General features: G+C 30.2%; 2 protein-coding genes across 8 annotated transcripts; both read right to left on the bottom strand.

Annotated features, from left to right (window-relative positions):
- Positions 1-4175: 4175 nt before the first annotated feature.
- Positions 4176-6282, bottom strand: LOC129301773 (AT-hook motif nuclear-localized protein 15-like). Of its 2 annotated transcripts, none has more exons than XM_054940367.1 (2): positions 5806-6282; positions 4176-5364 (listed from the first exon to the last, which is right to left on the bottom strand). In XM_054940367.1, the coding sequence occupies exon 2, from the start codon at positions 5332-5334 to the stop codon at positions 4351-4353; it is 984 nt and encodes a 327-aa protein (XP_054796342.1). In that variant the 5' UTR covers positions 5335-5364; positions 5806-6282; the 3' UTR covers positions 4176-4350. The 2 variants fall into 2 exon arrangements, with proteins under 2 accessions (XP_054796342.1, XP_054796341.1); XM_054940366.1 differs by having other exon boundaries at positions 4176-5382; positions 5806-6281.
- A 16646-nt stretch (positions 6283-22928) lies between these two features.
- Positions 22929-24924, bottom strand: LOC129303799 (AT-hook motif nuclear-localized protein 15-like). 6 transcript variants are annotated; one of them, XM_054943324.1, is made up of 3 exons: positions 24542-24924; positions 24321-24434; positions 22929-24200 (listed from the first exon to the last, which is right to left on the bottom strand). In XM_054943324.1, exon 3 carries the CDS (start codon positions 24119-24121, stop codon positions 23138-23140), a length of 984 nt encoding a protein of 327 aa, XP_054799299.1. In that variant the 5' UTR covers positions 24122-24200; positions 24321-24434; positions 24542-24924; the 3' UTR covers positions 22929-23137. The 6 variants fall into 6 exon arrangements, with proteins under 6 accessions (XP_054799299.1, XP_054799300.1, XP_054799297.1 ...); XM_054943325.1 differs by having other exon boundaries at positions 24357-24434; XM_054943322.1 differs by having other exon boundaries at positions 24321-24924.
- Between the last annotated feature and the right edge of the window lie 1893 nt (positions 24925-26817).

Here is a 26817-nt window from a genome sequence, read left to right as displayed (position 1 = left end):
TATAAACAATTTAACTCTAAAACCCTAAAAGGTGCGTAATTTAGATAGTTTTTTTTTTCAAATTTATATCTATCAAGTATTTTCACATTTTAGTCCTCCACAATTTGTTTATGAGTCTGTGTGTGTGTGTGACTTTATCGCCTTGAGAAGACAATCCATAATTCACAATATCGACTTAATCTCATTTATACATGTATATGTATATGTATATGTTTTTATTAGTTTTGTTATAAAAAAAATATAGCAGATGAAAATCAATGACATAGGTCCAACAGCTCAATATAAAATTCAAAACCAAATTAAATAACTGATTCGAATCTTTAAAGTTCAATTCAATCCTAATTCAATTGGTCCATTTTAAGTATTTTTCAGTTGATTGGTTTTGTGTATTTTGGCACTAAATTAAATTGAACCAACTGATGCTCACTCATATTTAAATGAATTTAGAGTTGTAACATATTCTTCAACTATGATAACATTGTTAATTTAAAATCTTTTACCTTACATTACCTCATCTTCCATGTAACAATAATGCTATTATTGCTTGATTAAGGTATTAAAATTTAAACTAGTTTTTAAATCAATTAAAGCATTGAATCAAGAGTTAGTTATTAAATTCATTATCAGATCATGATTAGATCAATTATGAACAAATCATTTTATTGAACTGATCAATGTACCAATTTAATAAATTATCAATTTAAGCAGCCCAGATAACCTAGATTTCAATGCTATGAGTTTGATTGAATTTGCTTCTTCCATGATAACTTCAGTTTTGATGACTCATTATTTTGTTGTTTATCCTTATTTAAATGGAAAGCATTTCTCTGAGGCAAAACACGCAAAAGCTCCGATCAAAATAGAGGATGTTCAAGATTCCTCAAACAGTATAATTTTCCAAAGCTTGTCTGTATTCTGTAATCTGTAACAGCTTAATTGCTACTAGAGAAAATCTTTGGAGGTTTCAAAGCCTTCATGATCTCATTCGTCAATACCACTTAGTTCATGATATTTCGAGTCTTTGCCATTCTTTTCAAACTAAATCTTTTTGCTGGATTCCGAAATTAGTGAACATGATGTTGGAATATTTATATATGAATTTATATTAATTAATAAGTCCAAACAGATTGATCTTTATAATCTTGTATGAACTGTAATAAATGAACCACACAAGTGAACCCAATATATAAAGGCTCAATCTACAACCCAATAGCTCTCAGTTATTCACTCTTTCTTAATTAACTGAGTCAGAAATAATAAAATATAATTAATTTATTTATTTAATATAGCAGTTACTGATCATGTCTACATAAGCCAATCAATCAATAACCACAAAACATACAATTGCTTTCATTTACTCTACTATCTCTGTACTCTCTGAAAACTATAAGAGTCCAATAGATTATGTATCTGTCTATACTTGAAATAATCAAGCTATTTCTAGTGATTATGAATTCTTCAAATACACACACAGATCTTTGTTTATTATATTTGTTCACATAAATTGAGATATTAAACCTAACACGTGGTATCATATTACTCTATTCAATCATATTATTCTATTCAATCTTATTTGATACATGAATGATGTATATCGTATGAAATTTCAATAAATAAATCACATTATTCATTCTATTAATAGTGTAGTTTGTTCGCCAGAATGAAATGAGTTACATAACATACATGGCCGCGACAATTTGTAAACAAACTAATAATATCTCCATGCTCTGTCTAATCCATAATAGATGAAAATTTCTACCGGCTAGTATTGGTTTAAAATATAAAACAATTTGCAAAAAATTTCATAGCATTAAATTTTTTCTTTCCCAAATGCTCTTATAGTCCTATTAATCATATTGCGCAGATATATTATATACGAAGGGAATTAAAAGTAATTAAGATTGATTGATTTTAATCTTAGGATGATCTTAAGTAGTTATATGTTTTTAATATTTTAACAATACAAATTTCTTATAATTAGCCTTTTTAATCCTTTCAAACTAGGTAAATGTATAGTTGGTTGAAAAAAATAGTTAAAAGTGTAAGAACACAGAAATATGAACAAAAATAGGGTATTAAAGTCATATTGATATTATTAAAAAAAATCACACACAAATATACACACACCTTGCCCAAAAGTTGCTTACAAAAATTACATTGCCACCGAACACAATTTGCATGGTTAAATAAAAAAAATAAAAATTATAGGAAAATGAAGACAGCATGTATGTTTTCATTGTCAAAAATACACACGAATAAACGAGTATATAATCCAACTAATAAAAAATTGTGCTAACTTAATTAGTAATCTCAAATTTAAATTTTAGCATGCAACTGTGAATAATATTTGTTGAAAGAGCTTTATTATGCCCATTAGATCCATAAACCATAGGCAATTGTATTAAAAAAACAAAGTCAGGGCTAAATGTCTTTACGAATGGATCCTAATTCTTGTTTCGTACCCAGGCCAGGAAGAACACAGTGTACCCGAAGTTCCAAACCCAAGTACTCCGTACTCACTTTTTTTCCCCTCTCCCAATCAAAACATGACAAATTATTTTATTTTAATCTCAACTGGCAATTTTTTAATCTATTTTATTTTATTCTAAATCTCTAACCTCTTCCACCTCCAAAACCCTTTTCATTCTATTAGCCAAATATTACAGTGAGACACAAAGATGCATGCAATTGAGATGGCTTGTATAAATCATATTAAATTTTTAACTATTAATCACAAAAATGTAGTGATTGAAAACATGTTTGGCTGTGTTTTATTTTTTATTTATAAAAAATATTTTTAATTAATTTTTAAAATTGCTTTTGAAACAAAAAAAAATTTGATCGTATTAACTTAAAAATAATTTCAAAGTTAAAATCATCACAGTTAATGGTCACAATGATAATAATTATTATGGTGACTACAATTTTCAAATAATAAATGTAATATAACTTGGAAACAACAAAAATAAAACGAAATTGGCTGTAAGATGATTTTTTTATTTTTAAAAACAAAAAATAAAATCTATTTTAGAAACAATTAAATTCAAAACACTCAGCTCATTAAGTTTTTTAAAAAAAACAAAAATTGTTTAAAAATAGAATTCAAATGTGCTCTTAATTTAAATGAAAAAAAACTGTTCCAAACAAATCAAATCTACAAAAAAACTGACCAAGATCGGTTGATAAACATTAAATAAAGAAAAGGGATATCAATACTGCTATATATACTGGCTAACTAGCATGCAAAAGACATCCTATTTCACCGGACCCGATTAATCATCAGACGAAATTTTCTGTTTGCAAACAAGCTTCGACTAAAGACGAGAGAAAGCCATGAAGCTGACGAACTATAAGAAAAAAAACGCTCGACAACTCTATGAACTTCCCTTTAAAATGTAAAATAAAAAATGCAAATCTATGAAATCATCAAGAGTCATTCATCACAGGAGAGAACGATATAAAATATAAACACTACATACTTTTCCCCCTCCAAATTATTATTTTCAATCAGCCTTTCGCTTCTTTTATCTAAATTCTAACCCTTCGAATTAATCGTATTTAATCAGAGTCTAGTGACCAAGAAAGCTCAGATTTGTTGGATCACACAGATGACATATCAAGCGTTTGTAAGAAAACCATGTAGCTAATCCTACGGCTCAACAATATATCGGGCAGTACGCTCCTAGAAAAGAAAAACCACCTAGCAGCAAACTGGATTTTCGCCCAAGCCTCTTGAAAGAAATAGCAGCCAAAATGGCCAATGCTTCTGCTTCCCGTACTGTCTAGGATAGCATGAAGCTTGAGAATGATAAAGTCTAAATCATAATTTAGCAATATAGATGGTATCCACTAGACCATCACTGATCATACTGATACAGTCCAAATTTGGCATCACACACTATGCTAAATATAGATGGTGGCTCATTACATTGCATTGCCTAAGATATGTGCAAAAAGTTTTTGACGTTAAGCTTCTCTATCGCAGTACACAGACTAGTACTCATACCATATAACCTCTCAAACACCGCCAATTGATCTTTATTCCTTGAACATAAATTAAGTTCAACAACTCAGTGTGCTTACCATAAATGTCTTCATATATTTATGTAGATTCAATCCTCATTACCTAATCTTTTTAACACTTGCAACACAATAATAAGTTGATGAAGCTCTACTAGAAATGAAACAGTAGATTAGAAGGAAGCAAGAAACAAGTACAGAAGAGTTCAGAATAAAAAAACATCTTTCAAGACTATCAGAAACAACAAAACAAATGAACACAAAATCCCTAACCTTGCTAGCTATGCTGTGCTTTCAAGAAACCTTTTCAACATACTGCACAAGTCTCTTTCAGTAAGGAGGTTGGCGAGCAGGAGGCCCCCAGAACACATCGTGTGGCATCTGATCATTACCTGGTAGCAAATTTGGGTTCATATTATTGAACATAGGCATTGAAACCTGTTCATTCATAGCTTGAGATGCTGAAAGCCCAGAAGTTCCAGAGTTTACTCCTGATTGTTGCTGTGCTTGTACTTCAACTTCTTCCCCCGATGGCTCGTCCTCAAGTGGCAATCTTTCATAAGTGGCATTAGCGAATGTGGCTGCAATCACCAATACAGGACCCGATGCTACTAGTGAACCCACCACATTTCCACCAACAACCTGCCCCTGCCCGCCGGCTAGATACACTGTCAGTCCAGTGGCCCCGGGCGGCGAAGGGGCCGGCAAAAACGCTCCGGATAGTGACAGAATCTCGAACCTTCCATTTAGTGTGATAACCCCACCTGGGGCCGCCGGATGCCGGAGCGTGACGTTGGTCACAATGCCACTTCCGCTAAGCACCGACACCCCACGGTGCCTCCGGTTCGCGAAGGTGGAGAGGCTCTCGGCAACATCGCTGCCGCTGGAGATTTCCAGCACGTGGCTCCGGAGGGCGTTGGGACTCTCTTTGGTTACAACGACCGGTGCCTTCGGCTTGTTCTTCGACCCAGGCGGTCGGCCTCGGGGACGTCGGCCACTGCTTCCCGGCTCGGCAACGTCGTGGCTACCTGGGTTTTGGTCATCAGCCTCGCGGCCATTATGTCGGCTCTCGTCGTCGTCGACGTTCTGGCTATGCGAAGTTGTGTTTGTGTTGGCGTTAGTGTTGCTGTTGCTGCTATGGGTCGGTGTCGTGATATTGTTGGTGTTTTCCAGGAAGTCTTGCTCTCGTCTCGGCCCGAGTTGATTCAATCCGCCACGGTCATCTTGCGGATTTCTCAGATGAAGTGATGAAGAAGACATCAAGGGATCTTTAGGTCTCATTGCCACGTTACCAGCCCACCACCGATTCGCCATTTTTGAAAACCACCGCTAAAATGAAGCAGCCTACGGCCAGAAAACACGCTACAAAACCAAGCTTCAATATCCTTACAGAAAAAGAAGGAAAAAGGCACCCCCAAGTTCTAAATTCGTTTACTAGATTCAGATCTCTACAATCGAACCCCAAAATCTAAAACCCAAACCTCTTTCTATCGAACCTTGCTGCATAAATTAGACATCAGCCACATGGCTTTTGCTTGCAGTACATGAAAACCCTAACCACATATAACATCCCGCCGACTCGGGTGTCACATTCACCTAATTATGATTAAGACACAGAAGCCACTCCCGACACAATACTCAAAAAAGCAAATTCCAAGATTCAAAATCAAACTGAGCAAAACCGTCCTTGCAGTTCGGTTATCAGCGACCCAGCCAGGAACCCGAAAGAAACACTCAAGTAATCTTTTGAAAGGGGCTAATAAACGGAAGTATATGCTTTTGTACCTCAGTGGATTTATGCCTTTAAAGGGTCTCTCAGATTGGTACGATTCAGCAGATTCGGACAGTATTTGGGAAGGCTGGGGTCCCCCAGTGGTATTATCTTCAAGCCGACTTCACCATCACGCCAGTTTCTATCTGAGGCTCCGAGTGGCTGAACTGAACCAGGAAGGTCGAATCGAGCGTACGATTTATGATGATTCCCCCTCTGGAATCGTTCGCTAAACGTTCTGGTTTTCCTCGGGAAGCAGTTTTTCTGTGATGCTGCGTTCAAAGTTTTCGACTTTTCATGTTTGACAGATCCTTTCTTTCTTCTCCACTTGATGGAGCTGTCTGCGCTAGCTTCGCCCAGAGGCCAGCCACACACTGCTTGCTTCGTTCAAAGCATGATCATTATCGTTTTGACCAACCTGCATATATATATAAATGTGAAATTACCGTAAGACCAGTGTGGCTTGGCGGTGCACACTGGACAGGTTTATTTTCCTGCTTTCCCGGTGTCCAGAAGAGTTGTCCGAGCGAGGTATTGTCATTGTGATTGTGAGTGGCCGCCCACAATTGACCTCTAGTGCCATGGAAAAGTCGGACTAATTCCCCTGTGACAAAAAATTTTCTTGGAGCCGTTTGGTTTAATTTGCGTCTGACACATAAGTTTGTGTTATGCGTAGGGAAAGTCAAGGTTGATAGATGCTTTTGTTTCGTGAAGTCCTTATGTACCTTTGTCTCTAATTTTATTGAATCAATCTATCTATTATAATAATTAGTAAACATGATTCATGACATATTTGTGGTGGTAAGGCGACGAGCAGATTTTAGTACAATGACATACAGTCTCCGTAGTACTCAGTGGAAGCATGTGTCAAGATTTATGAGTCCCTATCACTAATTCAATGACATATACCATTATGCCTCGCTTAATTAAACTCCGACATTGTTTCTTGGTATACAATAAAATTATATCATTTAAGGGAACTGGTTAACTATAATGATCATGTTTGCAATTAAAAATTTAGATTCAATTATTTTTATAATAAATGAAACAAGTTTATCTTATAAAAATGAACTTTGATTTCGGGAGGGATAATTTGAGAAAACTATGATAGATGTTTTTAAATTTTGTAAGTTTGCTTACAAGAAAATAAGGCAGCATAAGAACGTTTTTCTTATAATAAAAAACAAAGGAAGTAATGCTGAAATATATATTAATTAATTATTAGTGTATGGTCCCACGTGTGCGTATTCCCTTTAGTGAAAATCCGCTCAAATTTGTATTCCTGTTGTAACAAAATCTTTGCAAGTCCCTTGTAGTTGCACTTCCTTCAATCCTTTTTATAGAACCATTTTCAATGGTTTGTTTTGTCTTTTTTCAGGACAATTTTCCAAGGGTTAAATGATGTCGAAGATTCTAAATGATTGGGCCAAGATAATACGAACCCTAAATTTATTTTTAATATATTTTCAATTCTTAATAATTAAATTTAAAATAATCTCACCCTTGCTCCCCTTACATGTGCTCCATGGGAAATGCTTGGGTGCAGCAAAGGAGATGGTAATTGTCGGACTTGACTTCTCTCTAATTTCTTTTCATTTTTCATCTCAATTATAAAATTTATATTTAAATGATTGATATTTAATGTTTTATAAAATTAATTTTCTATTTTAAATTATAATTTTAAATTTTAATTTAGATTGAATTAGTTATATTTTAAATCTTAATTATTTAAAAATATATTTAACGGTTGAAATAAAAAGTTAAAAAAAAAAAAGAAAAGATCAGGAAATGAGGAGAAGTCAAATCCGCCGAGTTAAGGTGAGCGCCAAAGACGTGGCCGGTGGAAGAGGAATATTTACCTGCGTGTTTGAAATACTTCATCGAGTCGCCTATATATAGCTTCCCAATATCCCAAATAATAAATTGATGCCAAATATTGTGGCAGGCGGAAAAGAAATATTTATTTCGAGAGCGATGGAGCATTTTAAGGCGGTGAAAAATGAGATTCTAGAGACGGAAAAGGAAGAGAAATATCTCGTACGTGTTTGATCGGGTTTGTGCTTGCGCTTGCGCTTGCAGTCTCACAGACACTAAGCGATAACTCTCAGAACCAACGCTTGGGCCTTTCTCTGATTTCCCCCATCTACAGAGCCTCTTCTTGTTGTGAGGGAAATCTCTTGAACGCTAATGTGTTCTGCTGTCTTCCTTCCCATACTGTTTATTCCCTCAGTTTCTCTATTTAGAAACTGAGTATTTAGAAACTGAGTTTCTCTTGTCTGTTATTCTCGGCGCCTTGTGTCTTCCATAGGTGCCCACGTGATTCCGGCGACTTGCCGCGATGGAGACCCCAGATGCAGACTGTTTTTGCTTTACGCTATTCAGGATCCGGTTTGGGCACCATATGCTCATCAATGTGATCAACTCTAAATTTAATTGGATAGTTGAGATTTAAATTTTTATTATATATTATGTTTATTAAAATAAAAATTATGAAATAACTTTAATAAATTTTATATTTTTAATATGGTCTAAATTTAATTTAAAAGATATAATCTAATATTAAAATTTTTATAATTAATATATATTGACTATATAAATGTATTTTATATAATTTAAATTTAATTCGGTGTTAATCTAAATTGTGTAGAGTATATTCGAATACTTATACATTAATTATAAAAATTTTAATATTAAATTAAACTTTTTAAATTAAATCTAGACCATATTAAAAATAAAAAATATTAAAATTATTTTATAAATTTTTATTTTAAAAAATATATAATAATAATTTAAATTTGTATTGTCTAAACCAAATTTGAAGAGAGAAGGGGAAGAAGGGAGGGAAACAAGTCACCTGGACTCACCACTTACTAGTTTACTTTAATTTAATGGTAGAGTAAGATCAATTTAAATTTAATTATTTAGAATTAAGAATGTATAAAAGCCAAATTTAGTATTCAAATATTAGGATTTAAATTATCATTTAATCCATCTTCAAATTATCTCTTGCATTAATCACTTTCCTACAACAATGCCCACAATCACTTAACATTTAATTAATTAAATGGAAAAAGATTATGAGTGAGTGTCCAATAATTCTTGGGATAATTTTGAAAAAAAAAAAAAAAACTAGTTGGGTGAAATTTGTGTATAAAGCTGTATATATTTAATATATTTTTATTTAATTAAATTAAAATATGTATATGTTCCTGATACTTCTAGTCTATGATGCTGCCAAGTGCCAATACTTCAAGGCCATCTGTGGACGCTTCTACCCCAACTTCCAGACTTAGGGTTGGTTGTTTTTTGTTTGCTGTTGCTTTATTTTCTCGATTTGGCTTTAGTTGCCTGAACCGGCTTGTTACTCATCGTTTTAAGCAATGGCAATATTATTTATGAACAAAAAAAATCAAAAAATATGTATTTTAATATGTTAATAATATTAATAACAAAAATTATTACTATAAATTAAATAATCTAGAAAAGATATAAACATTTTGATTTAATTGAAAATAAATATCTTAAATATATAAATGTAAGCTTTTCCCAAAATAATGTAAATTGTTAACAAAATTAATAGAAGTAGCTAAATTTTTGCGGTTAAAACGTTTGTCCAATCTCCTGTGTATAAAATTGAAGGGAGAAATTTTTGTTCATTGACCCTGGCTCTTATGTAGCACCGACCACGTGTTGGCCAAAAGGGGTCAGAATGGTTGTTTAATTCAATAATATGTGTTGTGTATATATAAAAATTTCAATAAATCGTACTCCTTTTATACTAAATATAGAACACTTCTAACTATTTTATTAAAATCAAATATAAAAGTAGTTAAATTATTAAAACCGTTTAAAAATAAAATAACCTTCAAAATTTATCCATATTCAAAAAAATGATTTTTTTTTAAATCCTAGTAACATGTAAAATATTTGAAATTGAATTGGAAGAATTTTCAAAGCACTAGTTTGGAGAAATCGTGGGAGAGGGTGAGGTTGTGCACGGTGGAGAGCACAGACGGTGGTTTGGTCAGAGAATGCAGACCCCCATACTCTGTCACCATCATCATCTTTATCCTCCTTCCCTTCTACATCCTTCTTGCCGCTTAAATTTAAAAAAAAAAAAGACAAAAAAAAATCTTTAAATGAAAATAAGATGTCAAACCACAGTTGCTGGTTAGAGATGTTTCACCTTAACCAGAAGTTTCTAATTCGAATCTTGAAAAATACAACAACATAACTGGCTAGGGAGTAGGGACACGCACTTTTATGATGCTTGTCATGTTATTACCTCGATTAGTTTAAGTTTGTTAAGTTCTCACGACTAGGGTGAGCCAAACATGGAACACCATGTGCTTGGAAAAAAAAAAATCAGATAGGTCATAAAAAAATTAATTAATTTAAATTAAGTCGTTAAATTCTAACAATTTAAAAGTTCAACTATTAATTTATAATTTTATTATAATAAATTTATAATTTATTTTTTAAATTTTAATATAGTTGAGAAATAAATAAATTTATTTTTCTATTTAAATTTAAAAAAATAAGTTACAAATCATCACAATGAAATTATTAAAATAAAAGTTGAAGTTTTAAATTCATAAAATTTAATATTCTGAAATATATTTTAAATTAATCAATTTTTTTAAAATTTATATGTAATTATCTAAAAAAAATTGTCAGGTGTGACTTATCCACTAATTCAACTTGAAACAAGTCAACCTCGAATCCTAACAAGAGATGCGAAGATATTAAATTCTTTTTTTTTTTTTGAGCAATGATGAGATCCACAATGTAAATTCACAAATTCTATGGTTGCCAGAGCCTAATGCTCAACATAACTGCTTGATTTGATTAGGCTAACTCAATTTTCAAACGTTCAAAACATCAATAAATGTTTCGTTTGACCCAATTTTTTAGTTTGCTGACGTGGCAAGCCGCTCAAGACAATACTCCCTCCCATCTTTGTTATATCATGAATTTTAGAAGTTTTTTATTTTTAATTAATATTTCTTTCATCTTAAATTATAAAAAATTTAAAATAATTTTATTATCTCAAAATATAAAATAATATAAAAAGAATAAAATTTTATTAGTAAATTCTTTTTAATATTATCGTCTAAGAGAAAAAAAATTTAAAAAATATTATAATGTGATGATTAAGTGTATCAAACAATTTTTAAAAATTTACAATTTTGTTTCAAAAAAATTAATTTATAAAGTGTTTATATTGTGTTTTATTTATAAACTCATCTCAAGTTATCTTATAACTCGAGACAAAAGAAATAATATAACATAAAGTTACAGTAATTATTAATTTTTCAATTTCACCGCTTGTTTATTTGTTGCAGTTTGAATTCTTATACAACAATCATCTATGCTTATATGTGTGTGTGTGTGTGTGTTATAATCAAGGCTCATAAGTACATGTGCCGTCATATTAACAAGGCACATTAGTTCCCCATTTTCCTCCCGTGCTAAGGCGTGGCTGGGGCCATGACGTAAGATTTAAAATACAATTTACTTTCAACTTTTCATGTTTCACACAATAATATAATTTGATCATATATTTCTATACTTTGGACGATCCAAATAAGGTCAAAGTATAGAAATTTTTTTAAACTTCAAAACCAAGCTTTAAGATTTTATTTTTGACATGTTCAAATTGATCTATCAGATTTAGTCTGAGTTATTGCCTCTAATCAACTCGGTGTTCAATAATGAATAATATAAGACTGCAAATCATAAGGGTAACGAGAAATACTTAATAAGTGATGTTTCCTCTCTTATATTTTAAGCTATCATGTTTTCAAAAGCTTAGAGACAATAGGGTATTGCATTATTTTCAAAGGGGTGAGATAATTGAAGTGAACAACGATGAGAAGGCAAAGATCACTATTTTAGATAACATTTTACTTTAGTGCTCAAGTGAACCTATAATATATAATTGAATTTATGTATCAAAATTTCATTGGTCATCTTAGTGACCAATCTTATTTTAGAGATAGGGCCATACTAGCACTCACATTGTTTATAGTGGTTGAAGTTAATAAACATATGTTATCCATGACTCCTGGAGAGGATGGTGTCTATCAAAGCTTAGATAATGTGTGTAAATAAGATGAAAATATTGATTCAATAGATGACTTATATTCTACTTAGTTCCTAATTTTGATATCAATGTCTAGCCTCTTAAATCATGCATTAAAGTTTAAGGTTTGAACTCCTGTTAGGTCTTTGTATTAGAACGAGTCTAATAGTAACTCAAACAAGAAAATATATTTTAGAAGCACAAATAATTTCAGGATTAAGTAATAGGATTAATGTCCACATTTCATGAATTGACATGTCACATGACTCTCGATTGCCATTTTTTTAGGAACATTGTTTCCTATTTGATGGTCCTTTGCCATGAACATAAATAAAAGCTAGGATTACAACCTGCTTAGTATGGGGCTATACTTTCCAAGACATTTTTTTACTTATGACCAACTATAATTTGCTAAATCTCAAGCGTGAAGTAAGCAAAGGCTGAAGATGTAATTAATTCTTAATGTAGATTGTAAACCCACAGTGTTACTTCTAATATAATGTACGAGGAAATTTTTAATAATTTGACTAATGTTTGGCAACTACCTATTTCCTAAGATGCCACACTCTATTTTATTTTATTTCTCATTTTTGTCTAAATTTCTTTCTTTATCATAGCAATTTGTTGCATGCATATCCTTTATGTGTTATTTATCTATTATGTTGTCACCATACTTTTTTCTTCATTATGGATTACTATGTATAGTTTATTGATCATGTAGAGATTTTTTTAGTTGTTTTATTCATATAACCATTCCATATATACTGATTCTTTTCATCTGAAACTTTAAAAGATTTACAAAATAACATAATATACAACACAAAGGTGATACACTAGTTATATATATAAAAGTAGAATAAAATGTTACGTATGAATGTCATGTGTCTATTTTTAAAAATGCTATAATTTTATACTTTAAGATACTTTTTCTTATGATTTTATGCTTTAGATTTAAGTTCAAAATTAGGTTCAAAATGATTTATTATTTTCATATGAGCTAAAATATACTTTTAGTTATCTAACTTTATATAAAGTTTTAATTTGATCTTAATTTTATAAAGTATCTTTACAGTCATTTAATTCTAGCACCATTAATTTTAAATAATTATTTTTGTATCAATTATTGTTATTTTAAAAAATTAAACTTAATATGTTAATATTTAAGAATATTTTGTCAATATCTAAAACTTTAATATAAAAATTTGTTGAGATAAAACTAACAATGTTGGGGTTAAAAAATTAAAAAAACACTTTATAAAATTAATGAACTAAAATAAAATATTATGTAAAGTTAAAAAAACTAAATATATACTTTAATCTTTTTATATGTATATATTTAAATTTAAAGTTAAGTTCAGGATGATTTATCATTTTTTATATATAAAATAAATTAATTTTTCTTTTTACAGGTTCGGTTTGACAAATAAAATAAAATATATAAAATAAAGGATTTATTACTTGTTGTATATATTTTATTTTCCTCTCACCATATCTATCTATTTAAAATTTAAAGTAATGTTTAGTTATGGAACAATTTTATAATTTTTTTGTATTTCTGCAATTTTATAGTATTCTTTCTCATTTACCTCATTAGATTAAGCAATCAACTTATCTCATTTAAAATTCAATTGATTGAAAATTTTAAAAATTTTTGTATTTTAATAACCCTAAGCACTTTACTAAACAAAAATTTTTAGCTAGTTATTTGCTAGTTAAAATCTATAAATTAGAATTTTCAATAAAACACATAAAATATGTGCAGCAGAATGTTTGACAATAGAAGATAATTTAAATATCTGCACTTCCATTCAAAAATATAAGGTATTTTTTAAAGAATTGAATATTAAAAAATATAAATCATTTTTAATTTTTTGAAGTGTAATCATTGCCTTTTTTCAAAAGTGCTCATATTGATAATAACTTTATATTTATTATAAGATATTTATAGAAGTAAATATGAAAAGATAGGGTTAATTTGAAAGTAACTAACTACTATACTCTATTGGAAGGTAAAATTTGATTAAAAATGCCTTATATTTTTAAACGAAAGGAGTACCAAACTTAACCACTTCATTTTAAATTACTCAAGGTGAGATTATCAAATATTAATTGGATATGATTTTATACGAGATATCCATGATTATTCTTTATTTGAGGTTATCAAAATCAAACCTTGATATTTCCTTTCAATTGATATTATACCAATCATGAATTATTAGGGTTGGCTAATATCACCCTCCAAAGCTCCATATTTAACTCACTCTTGTAACCTTCTTAGATTTGTTTTGAAGTAGAGTATTCTTCAATTTATTTGTCAGGCTCATCGTTTTCTTAGATAATGTTTACTAATTAATTCATCTTTTTTTTCTTTCTTTTGTTTTCTATCTACAACATGTTTAAGGAAAATTTTCATGCCATCTATGGCTTTTACACTTGACATTCATGCATTTTGTATCATCATCACACAAGGAAAAAGGAGTGGCCTACTATGGTTTAGGTGATTCTAGTTAGAGAATGCTTAGTACAAATTGATCTAATGACTCTAATGAGATTGAATTGGTCTTCCAAAATTTGAAGTCAGTCTTTGTGACCTTTGCATTCCAATTTCCATAAATTATTACCAACTTCATTCCATATATAATATTCGTTAAACCTATTTGTTAATTTATCTATAGAGCAATCAAATTTATATAGTTATTTGAAAGCTTTTTGTAAGGCATTTCAAAAATAGGTTGTAGCCTTTTAATGCTAATGAAATTTTATAATTAGGGATCTCCCAGTGCTCTATATCATATCAGACAATAGACTACTTGTACAAGATTAGCTTCACAAGCACTCAACTATTATGACGTTGTGTTCTAACATAGGTTCTGTCCATCATTTTTTTTAACATCTGTCCATCATTTTATTGGCTTCAATTTTGCCAATATCCCAGATATTGCAAATAGGAAGGCAATAAATAATAATTACTTAGTGAATATGTCTTTTAAAATTTTAAATTTGTTATTCACGAACTTTAGGTTGTTTATCATAGGTTGTGCCTTTGTGGTATCTATTAAAAAAGGGAAAATGATAGCCAAGGACCACTGTACCAAATTAATATTAGTCAAAAACTAATTGATTTTAAAATTGCATTATAGTCCCTTAGTTTTTGACTGATATTAATTTATTACATCAAAAGATCAAATTGCCCCTAAAGTAAAAAAAAAGTCACCTCTACTGTCATCGACGCTAATCACTGGACTCTTTACTAGTAGTAAGGTCTTTGAGCCCCTGCAATTGGTGGCTGGTCACTGGAGCTCCAATGCCAATAACATTTTTATGTAAGAATAATTGGTTTAGGTGGTTAAGGAAGAGTTTGATCCTATGACCTTTTAACCACCTAATAGCTCTTTAATTATATATGACAAAAAAAATATAAATAGTAAACTAAATTTCTAACCATTTTCATATTATAACATAATGGTCTATTGTTAATTCTCGAACAACACTTCTTATTTTATTAATGTTACTTGTTAATTTAATACAAACAATTACAAACTGAGAGCTTTAAAATTTCATACATTTACTTGTTAAAAGTCTGAATGTATTGTTATTAATTATAGATAGGTTATTATTAAAACTTAAATAGATGCTTGTTGATGAAAGAGTCATATGTAGAATTAAACATATCCTATTAGTTTTTCTAATTTATTAAAACCTGAATAAATTGTTATTAATTTCAAATGAATTATTATAAAAATCTAAACATATACTTATTGATGAACGATTAACGTTTGTACAATCAAACCCATCTTATCCATTTTCTAACTTTTTAAAATTTGAATGAATTATTGTTAATTTAAAATGAGATTGTTAAAGTCTAAATGAATACTTATTGATGAAAAACTAACTTATACAATTGAGCTTATCTTATATATTTTTCTATCTTTTTAAAGCTTGAATAGATTGTTGTTAATTTAGAATGACTTATTGTTAAAACTCGAATGGATACTTGTTGATAAAAAATAACACATATAATTATGCACATCCTATATATTTTTTTAACTTGTTAAAGCTCAAATTGACTATTGTTAATTTCAAATAAGTTATTGACAAAACTCGAGTGGTTAGAAGCTTGGTTTATTATTTTTTTTTTGCTATATATAATTAAAAGCCATGGCTTAGTGTGATATGATACTACTTATCATTTGAAATTAACAAATGTTTATTTGGACTTCAATACAAATAAGCTCACTGAGTCCAAACAACTTTTTACAAGCTTCAAAGAGCTAAGCTTAGAAGCTAGTTATATTGAAATTTCTCGATTTTCAAGCCTAAACTTTGAAAAATAGGTTTACATTGGTGACCCATCGAGCCTAGCCTCATATTTTCAACTCTAATTCAAACTACCATGCTTAAGTTAAGATATTGTTATGAATTTAAATCTCAATATCAATTCCTTTTATGTTGTCAATTAAATCCTTGATTTTACCTCTTATTTAATCAAAGCATCTTACTTAGTTTTTATTTATTCAAATTGATTTTTTTAGTTTTTCAATCTAGTAAAACTTATGTATTGATTTCAATATTGTTATTATATTTTAATTAGGTTATGTTGTTATTTTTAAGGTTAAATCTATTTAAAACCTAATTAAGGCTTAAAAGTATGCTTTAATAGGCCTAAAGCTCATTTAAGACTTTAAAACTTCACTAGTAATCCTATTTAAATAGGCTTACTTTTCTTTTCAATTGACAAAAAAATCAATTCATTGAAAGTTGATTTGATAAAAGTTAGTTTAGTAAAAATTAATTGTGATAACAAAATTTATTTTTAGATATGTTTTCCAAAATTCAATTTAGTAAACTAAAATTTATTTAAATTATATAATAAAAAAGTGCTTTTACATATAAAATTACCTAAAAGGATATTGATTTTCATGATTTATAATTTTTATTATACAAATATTTCATATTAAATTAAAATGATATATATAAAGAATTAAAATTATAAATTGAATTTAATAAACTTATTTGATATGTGTAGTTTTGCATAAAAAAGTGTTTTATAAATTGAAATAGAAAAAGTATTAATTAATAATAGATTCCATTAAATGTTAGGAATAAATTATAAATGAATAACAAAATATTTAATACAGTAATTATTAATAAATTATTTAATTAATTTTATTAATTCTAAATTTATCAATAAATTGGAAGAAATTAATGTAAAAAGAAAAAAAGTAAAAAGAAGAAAGGACAAAAATACACAAAGCATTCGCTGAACCAGGAAAAAAAGAAAGAAAAATACAAAAAAAAAATTCATGTAAAAGTAAAATGCAAGGACAAAAAAGTTAACATGGCAAAATGTTATGAATGTGTTTTTAGAAAATTTCAGCAGACTGCGTTAGCAAATTCACATCCTCATTGCTTTTGTATGTGTTTTTGAACAGTCACTTTGCACAACTTTAAAGTATTCAAATAACATCTAGCTTTCAAAATGTGAGAATGTGTTTTTCAAACATTGAATATTGTAAGTCGAAATAGGATATAGTTGTTGATGTGGATAGCAGTGATGATGATCTCATATTGAATACGGTAAAGCATGTAAAGATAGATAAATGAACATGTATGAAGATACAATGTATCCTATTTATGTCATGTTCCAATAAAATGTCTCTCTTATGTTCATTTTGGGGTATTGTGTTTTGATGGGTATTTTTGTTCTTTTGTTTAATTAGGGATTTTCTCAGTTATTTTTGTTGATAGTTTCTATTGTTATAATGCAAGTTATTTTGTACACATAAATGCTGCCGGTGTTCTTTATAAATTCATGTATTGACCACCATTTTTGGTCTCTCGCATGGTATGACATGCAGATCAAGTGAAAATATCCATACTGCATGCGTATTAAAAGTTATATTTGGATACTTTTGACTGGATTCTTTTTTAAAAAATAGTCAATGCAATTTAGAGCATTGTTTTAGGTTTCAAATAGGGTTAATTTGTTGTGGTTATGCCTGCATTATTTCTTTTGTTGATCAGAATTTTATTGGCACCTTTTTACGATAATTTTATAACTTTTAGTGCTAGCCTTAAAAATTGAAGGATGAAAGCATGTTAAGAAAATAAACACTAATTATTTAAAAATTAAAAATTATTATATTCACATAAATTAACTAAACAATCCCACTACTTATAAGATAATGCGGAAGATGTGCTGTTACATACTATTATTTCATAAAAGATTTTTTTTCATGCAAAATTTGGTTATAAGTGATGGATGTCACGTATTTTAAAAAATTTGCCATGTATAACCTGTGCATAACACAATTGCTTTACTAATTTATTATAGTTATTAATGATAAAGAACTACAAAATTAAAAAATTACAATTTTTTAACAATTTTAAAGATATAACCAGAGGGATGTAAGAATACGTGACAAATTAATTGAGACTATGTTAACAACAACAACAAAAAGTGAAAAAAAATCATTCTGACAGTGGGTGCCCCCAATTTTTGAAGCGAGTTCAAAAACTCCCTCCTAAGTTAAAAATTGAATGACATTGGACGCTTGTTTTATTTCGTAAAATAAAATTTAAGTAAATTAAGTCTTGATAGGTCAGCAAAAGTATGTGTTTGTGAGTTCAAAGAACACTCATAAATATATTTACAAATTACTTATAAAAAAAATCCTTACATCTATGGGTGTTCAATCTTACATCCATTTTGACTGATCTAGTTCAACCTGATCATATCAGTATAGTCTTTCTCGGCCCAGTGATATATTGTTTTACAATGTATTAATTATGTCAATACAATTTATTTTTATATTTATCTATTTAACAATTTTAGTTGAGATATTTAAACATTGAAACTAAATAATAATAATAATTTGATGTTATGTCTGACTTGTTTATTGCTTTTGCTCTTGAAGCCTGAAAGTCACTTCTAATTGTTATCATGATATATTATGTCTCATATATATTTAAATTTAAATTGTGTACCTTTAGTTGTGATTAATATCACTCAAAAATTAATTTTAAATCATTGTAATTTATGTAATTCAATTGTTTTGGTTTTAAATTTAACAAATTATGTATTTTAATATTTTACTAAATGTTATTTAGGGCTTTCTCCTATGTTGTTTGCTCTGTTGGGATGTCCTCATTTGGTCCTAATTCTTAATAAGATGAGATGACTTTTGAAACGAGATAAAACATAACTGAGACAAAAATTTAATCCCTATAATTTTTTGGGATAGAAAATGGGACAAGAATATCCCAACCCCATCTCATCCCATGAACATCTTTGCTTATATTAACAGTGAGATTTAAATATGTGATGTTATGAATCAAATTTTGATCAATATTATTATGTTGCACACTTCAGTGAAGGCCTTCTAAGGATTGTGTCACAAGACCCTGAGGATAAGGACAGACGTCTTTATATGCCAATTAGTTAGTGTTAATTGGGTTCGTATTATGATACATAGTGCTACTTCCATCCCATCCAGAAGACATTTTTAAATAAAATTATACATATTGATAAAATTTATTAAATATATTTTACATTTTCAAAATAAAAAATATAAACTTTTATAAATACCTTTCATGAAATATTTTAATTATGAGAGAATATTAAAAATTAAAAATATATGAAAAAATTAATATTAAAAAATTAATAAAATCTTTTTGTTATCCAAGTATATTATATTCTGGAAAGACAAATTTCCTTTACAAGTGTCACATGAATTGGGAACAAGAGAGTATAGGAGTCTCGTGTTTTTTTTACGAGAACAAATTAGCTTTGTTTGGTAATTGGTCGGATTGACTATCGGGGTCCCAATTAATAAGCTCGACACTGTTAACTTCTCAAACTACTACCCAAGTTTTAATTAATTGCAACATATTATTTGTCGACACCCTTAAAACATTGATAAAGAATCTACGCGTGATGTTCACAAGTGGTCGCGGTGGATAGCCTCGTCTATTTGGATTCTTCAAGTGGCACTGCAACGTCAATTCTTATATGTGTAAAGTCTTTGGATTTGATTTTAACATGTTTATTTCTCCTAAAGTGTTTAAGTTTAAATTTATATATCTTTCTAGTGGAACTGTGGAAGGCACCGCAAATTTTTGGGGATGAAGAATTTATATTTAAAAGAAAATAGTCAAACAACCTAAACCATACAAACTGGTATAAGGTCCATACTCACTAAAATCTGTTAGATGAGTTATTAGTATGTAAAATTATTAATATGACGCATAACTCACAAAGGTTGGCTCAGCGAAAGAAAAAAAATTATGACTTTGTAGGGTTTATATCTAATCATCACTATTAGATGTGTTTAGAGATCTGTTGGTCCTAGTCAAAATCATGTTTTGACTAAACCGCTGTCAAAATATTTTGTTTGGGAAGTTATCAAATCCCGTTCTCAACTCAGAACCAATGACAGTTCATAACCCAACTTGAAGAACTTGCCCAACCCAATTAATTAGATTAGGTTTGGCAGGACTAAGTGATAAATTAGGCAGGCAAAATGAACCAAAACTGGACTAGAATAGTGTGACTCATCTCATGCTTTATTAATTAATTTGTAGATTTTAGATGAATTTAAAATATATGTTAAGGCAGCGATGATTATAAATATTGAATCAAAAGAACAAGACATATATGGACTGCGAAATCAGCACTTCCCAACTAATCTGGGCTACTTGAAGAAGCTGTCGATTCACGAACCCATGGTAGTGCGTGTGTATTTATTTGCAACTATTTTTTGTTTTGAGATTTATAACTATGCTATATTATGTAAACAAGCATCCTTTTTAAGATAAGTATAAAAAGTTCTTGGCCAAAATAAAACATTATGAATGATCTCGTCGGAACATATCACATGCCATTCTCCTAATTATAACTCAGATAAGAAATAACACATCTGGCCCAAAAAAACAAAAACGAAAAGAAATAATGCACTGAATCTATAGTAATGAAACCCAAGATATTGTTGGTATCTGAGTGGCCCACTGAAGGAGACAAAAGTACTAGAAGCCAAGTACGTTCATACATGGATTCATGTCTTCATTTGTCGGTCAGGATGATACACAAGGGACACAACTGAGTCACAGTACACTTACAGAATCTGGCTCTTTAAATTACTAAAGTAGATATGACTCCAATATTATACAAACCTTTTTTTTTTTTTCCCCTTCCTTTCTCTCTTTTTTTTTTAAATATACTCTTTTCAATTTCATTTATAAATTACATTTTAAAAAATTAATTTAATTTCATTTATAAATTATAATACAGTTTTTTTAAATAATAATTAAAAAATATTTTTAAAATTACCCTTTATTAAAAAAAATAATATAATATTATTTTTTAAATTTATTATATAGAGATGTATTTTAAATTCTACATACTCTTATTTATTATCATTTTTATATTAATATTAATAAAGTTAGTAAAAATAATTTATAGAGATTTAAAAGTGTAAATTCAGAGCGAGTGACATGGATGTACTCTTATTGTACTTTAATATTTTGGAACTTGCACACACGTTAATACTGTTTAAATCATAAACATCATATAACGTAAAATTTTAATAAGTTATACCATTTATAAATTTAGTGTAACTTTATTTTATACTCCAAACAACTCACCATGTGTTATGAACAAAATATAGCCAGAACAGGACCAAAAAAATGCCCCATGCTATAGTGAAAAGGAATAAAAAAAATAAAATGAAATAAAAAACTTATGAATAAAATATTATTCTTCTAATTTTTTTTATAAATTATTTTTACTAATATCATCAATATCAATATAAAAAATAAAAAAAATAAAAGTATGCAAAATTTTTAAAATATCCTTATATATCAAATTTAAAAAATGATGTTATATTACCTTTTTTTCCATAAAAGATAATTTTAAAAATTCTTTTAAATATTACCTGAAGAAACTTATAAATGAAATCAAATAGACATTTTAAAATGTACATTATAGGCGAGGCTGGAGGAAGTAACATTTAAAGGTTAAATGCTCATTTTTGGGGGAAAAATTATTTAACATATAAAAACAGACGAGTAATGATTAATACACAATTTTGTTTTTTTTTTAAAAAAAACATTGATCACTACACAAAATTTTCAAATTCCTTTTCCAAAGACACCCCAAGTAATCCCAATCTCCCTCACCCCCCTCTTAAAATACATTTTTAATATGTGAACTTTCATTCTTTAAACTTCAACTCAAAAAAACATAGTCCTTAAAGCTTTTTTCACTCGATCAACTCAATTTTTATAAATTTTTTAACACTCATTACAACTCAATTGTTATAATTATTTAAACTTAATAAAACACAAGCATTAAGATACATTGAATCAAAATTTAAAGAATAAATTGATAATGAGAGAAAAATCTAAGAACTATAAAGTAGTATCATCGTTTTTTGTTTAAAGTAATTCTCAAAGAGAAGTAGAGAACTACTTCCACCTAAAATAAAATTAAGAGTGCAATGGTTTTCTTTTACTTTTAGATGCAATGGGCAAGTCCACAATTAGGTGCGCTCTCATTGGCCCATTACATTAAAGTTCCTTAGATAAATAAGAAAGTGTTCTAAAGCAAAACAGTATATTTTCAGAATCAAGTTCTTAACAACTCTAAAGCTGGACACAATCTACACAACCTTTCACACGCCATCCAAATCAACCATATTAATAAAAGCACAAACCCGGTCGCTCATCTTCCCACCAACATTGCGACTTTCCAACAACTCTACTATAGCATACTCCCTCCCGAGAGTTTTCTAAAAATTTATTCCATCCCTGAATATAAAGGATGTAATGATATTTTTAAATAATTTTATGTAATTTCAACTAAATAATAAATTTTAGTAGGAATTCAATGACAGAGGAGTAGATTTTAGTAAGACTAACAGAAGCAAAAGCAAGCAGATTCAACAACTCAAGTAACTTACCTTCAATAAATGCCCCGGCATAGCTTCAATCCCATTTCTGGATCATTTCACACCTTCCCAACTCAATCATACATTAATTAAATAACCAACAAAATATTAAACTGGTAGTAGATCAGAAGGAAGAGAAAGCAATACAACTAGAACACGAGGTCTCTATACAAAACATCATCTTTCAAGACTCTCAAACATAACAATTAACAATAAACAAATAAACAAAAACTTCCTCACCTTGCTAGCAAAAGTCATCAGTAAGATAAGACCAAAGATCTCTCTCGGTTACGCTTTTCGTTTTCTTCAATAATCTCAGTAAGAAGGAGGGTGGCGAGCAGGGGTACCCCAGAACACGTCATGTTGCATTTGATCATTGTTTGGCAGCAAATTAGGAGGCAAATTATTGAACATAGGCATCGATACTTGTTCGTTCATAGCTTGAGTTGCTGCAGGAGGCCCAGAAGTTCCTGAATTTACTCCTGACTGTTGCTGGGTTTTCACTTCAACTTCTTCCCCAGATGGCTCATCCTCAAGTGGCAATCTTTCATACGTGGCATTAGCGAATGTAGCTGCAATCACCAATACAGGACCTGATGCTACCAGTGAACCCACCACAGCACCACCAACAACCTGCCCTTGTCCGCCGGCTAGATACACTGTCAGCCCGGTGGCCCCAGGTGGTGAAGGGGCCGGCAAAAACGCCCCGGACAGAGACAGAATCTCGAATCTTCCGTGTAGTGTGATAATCCCACCTGGTGCTGCTGGCTGCCGGAGAGTGACATTGGTCACAATGCCACTTCCGCTGAGCACCGAGACCCCACGATGTCTCCGGTTAGCGAAGGTGGAGAGGCTCTCAGCAACGTCGGTGCCGCTGGATATTTCCAACACGTGGCTGCGGAGGGCGTTAGGACTCTCCTTGGTTACCACCACCGGTGGCTTTGGCTTGTTTTTTGACCCAGGAGGGCGGCCCCGGGGCCGGCGACCGCTGCTGCCCGGCTCAGTGCCGTCGTGGCCGCCCGGGTTCTGATCATCAGCTTCGCGGCCGTTATCTCGGCTGTCGCCGTCGTCAGCGTTCTGGCTCTGTGAGGTAGTGTTTGTGTTGGCGTTAGTGTTGCTGTTGCTGCTATTGGTCGGAGTGGTGTTGTTAGTGTTTTCCAGGAAGTCTTGCTCTCGCACAGCACCGAACCGGTTCATCTCGCCATGGTTATCCTCTGGATTTCTCAGATGAAGCGATGGAGAAGACAAGGGATCTTTTGGTCTCATTGACACGTTACCTGCCCACCACCGATTCGCCATTTTTGAGAATCACCAATAAAAAGCTTATGACCAGGAACAAGATGGGACTTTTGTCTTCACACTCCGTTTCTTGATGCTTCTATGAATTGAGCAAAGACAAACGCGACAAAACCAAGCTTCAATCCCTCGAATAACAAAAGTGAAAGAAGAAAAAAGCTCTACTTCTTGAACTACTAGATTTAGATCTCTACAACCGTACCCGAAAATATAAGGAACACAATCCCAAAACTCGGACCTTTTTTTATGTCAAACTTTACCGCAGAAATCAGGCACGGGGCACATGGGTTTTGCTTGCTTGCATTACATGAAAACCCTAACACAAATAAAGTCCCCCGAATCAGATTCACCTAATTATGATTTTGACAGAAAACCCACTCGCCACACAGAAACTTAAAACGAATTCCACGATTCACACACTACCATTAAACGGAAGAAGAAACCGTCGTGGCAGGCGGCTTATCCGAATCCCAGCTTTCCCAACACCCTCCGATTTACACACTACCATTAAGATTTTCGGAGATGTTTAAAAACGGGAGGGAGGGTCGTATGCTTGTGTACCTCTACGTATTAACGCCCTAAACAGTATCGGAGTTGTTCTTCACCGCGACGCCAGTATATAGCAGTGTCTCGTGTAATCTGGGTTGAGGATAGGATTGATTCATTGAACTAGAGTGGTGGCTGCCCTCGGGAAGAGCAGTTTGAAAGTGGAGCGTTCAAAGTTTCCGACTTTCCAAGACGACAAAACAACAGACCAATCTGGTTGGCTCAAACTTGAAAGAAGCGAGGTGAGACCAAGACCAACTTGGATACAACTTACCAGAAAAGGAAAAAAGAGAGGAAAAGAAGGAAAAGACAGAAAAAAAAAAAAGAAAAGATAAAGGGTGAGTGAAATTACCTAAAGGCCCAAGGGGCTGTGGCGGTGGAGAGGTTGTTTAGTCTAGTTTGGTTTGGCTTAGCTTGGTTTTGTCTTGTGGTTCATAATGTGGGGTGGCGTGGGAAGGGGGCGATTATAATGGAGGGTTCATAATTGAGCTGGGACAAGGAGAGCTCGAGCACCTCGTGGGCTTTGCAAGTGGAAGGCCGTCATAACACGCGGAAGAACAATGGCGCACGTTGACGTTGTCCTGATGCCCTCCCTCCGAATGGCTGCTACTGTCGATGGATCAAGTTTGGTGATCAAGTTCCCGTGTATGCCTCCGCCCAGTATCGAAACACGACTGATGATTTATAAAGCGTTGATCATAGTGAAACAGACTTTGATTGTCGAAACAAGAGATCACAAGTTCCAACACATGTAAATATAGAAAACGTTTTTCTAGAGAATTGCATCTCATTAACTCTAATACTCATTCCATCTTAAATTTTAAAACATTTTTAAATACAATTTTATATATTAATAAATATTATTAAATATACTCCCTTTATCTCTATATATAAAATATTTTTAATTAAATTTTATATATTAATAAAGTTTATTATTTTGTTAAACTCACATAAAAATATAATAATTTTTTAATTTTATCCTTAATAATATCATTGTTAATATTATAATGGCCGTAGAGAATATATATATTTAATGATCTATTTTATTTTTTAAGAGAAGGAAAAAAATTTTAATTACTCAAAAAAAATTATTGCCACTTCTTATATTTATGAATAAAATAAGCTTTTAAAAAATATCTTATATATATGGGTGGAGGGAGTATCTAACAATATTATTTTTTTTAAAATAAAAATATAAATTTTTAAAAATACTCTTCATTTAATATCTTTAAATCTATACCTAATTAGTATTAAATAGAGAGAAGAAAGAAAAATATTAAAATCAACCTATTTAATGACACATTAATCTTAAAGTATCTTATATTTTAGGACGACAATTTCTTCAAAAGCATCATATCATTTAAGACAAAAGGAGTAATGTTTAAAAATAACTTATGATCTCTAGTAATGTTTAGATCTAATTAGTAATTAGATAAAAATATAAAAATTGTTGAAATGCTATTATAACCCAAGATGTATTACTATTTTATCTCAATTTAATTTATAAGATATTTTTTTAAAAAAATTTATGCATATTAGACAAATAAAACTCTTTGAATACATTTTACAATCTTATTTTTTAAGATAAAAATATAAAATTTTAAAAAATACTTTTTATTTAATACTTTATTTATAAAAAATGTTAAAAAGAGAGAGAACATGATGGGAATGATAATATTAAAAAAACATTATTAATAAAACCATATTTTTATTAAAAAAATATCTCATATCTTGAAATGCCAAATTACCCCAAAAGTGTTTTATAATTTGATATAGATGGAGTAATTTTTTTAAAAAAATATTTTTAATTTAAAACAATATTTATAATGTTTTTATATTACACACTTACTATTTATTCCAATAATTTTAAAATAATACTAATATTTCTAAATGTGAAAGTAAATTTAGTAATGCAGTCAATATCAATATATTTTTATATATTAATTGTATTTTAAATATTTGTATAAATACTTTAAAATGGAAGGGGTATAGGTAATGTTTATTATAAAATCTTGCACTTTTATTATTTTCATGCTATTAAAAATTAATAATATGAGTATTTATTTCAAATAAAAAAATATTTTTCTACATATTTACAAAAATGATCATAATAATTATGGTTTTTTTTCTGACTGAGAAATACTTAGGTAGAC

This window comes from Prosopis cineraria, unplaced genomic scaffold (assembly GCF_029017545.1).
Source record: "Prosopis cineraria cultivar Desert tree isolate PC_DT_omini unplaced genomic scaffold, ASM2901754v1 PC2, whole genome shotgun sequence".
NCBI classification, from domain to species: domain Eukaryota; kingdom Viridiplantae; phylum Streptophyta; class Magnoliopsida; order Fabales; family Fabaceae; genus Prosopis; species Prosopis cineraria.
This window is presented reverse-complemented; position numbering and strand designations above follow the sequence as displayed.

Excerpts from the sequence above, each read along its gene's own strand:
- LOC129301773 (XM_054940367.1), bottom strand. The coding sequence starts at position 5,334 with ATGGCGAATCGGTGGTGGGCTGGTAACGTGGCAATGAGACCTAAAGAT.
- LOC129303799 (XM_054943322.1), bottom strand. The coding sequence starts at position 24,121 with ATGGCGAATCGGTGGTGGGCAGGTAACGTGTCAATGAGACCAAAAGAT.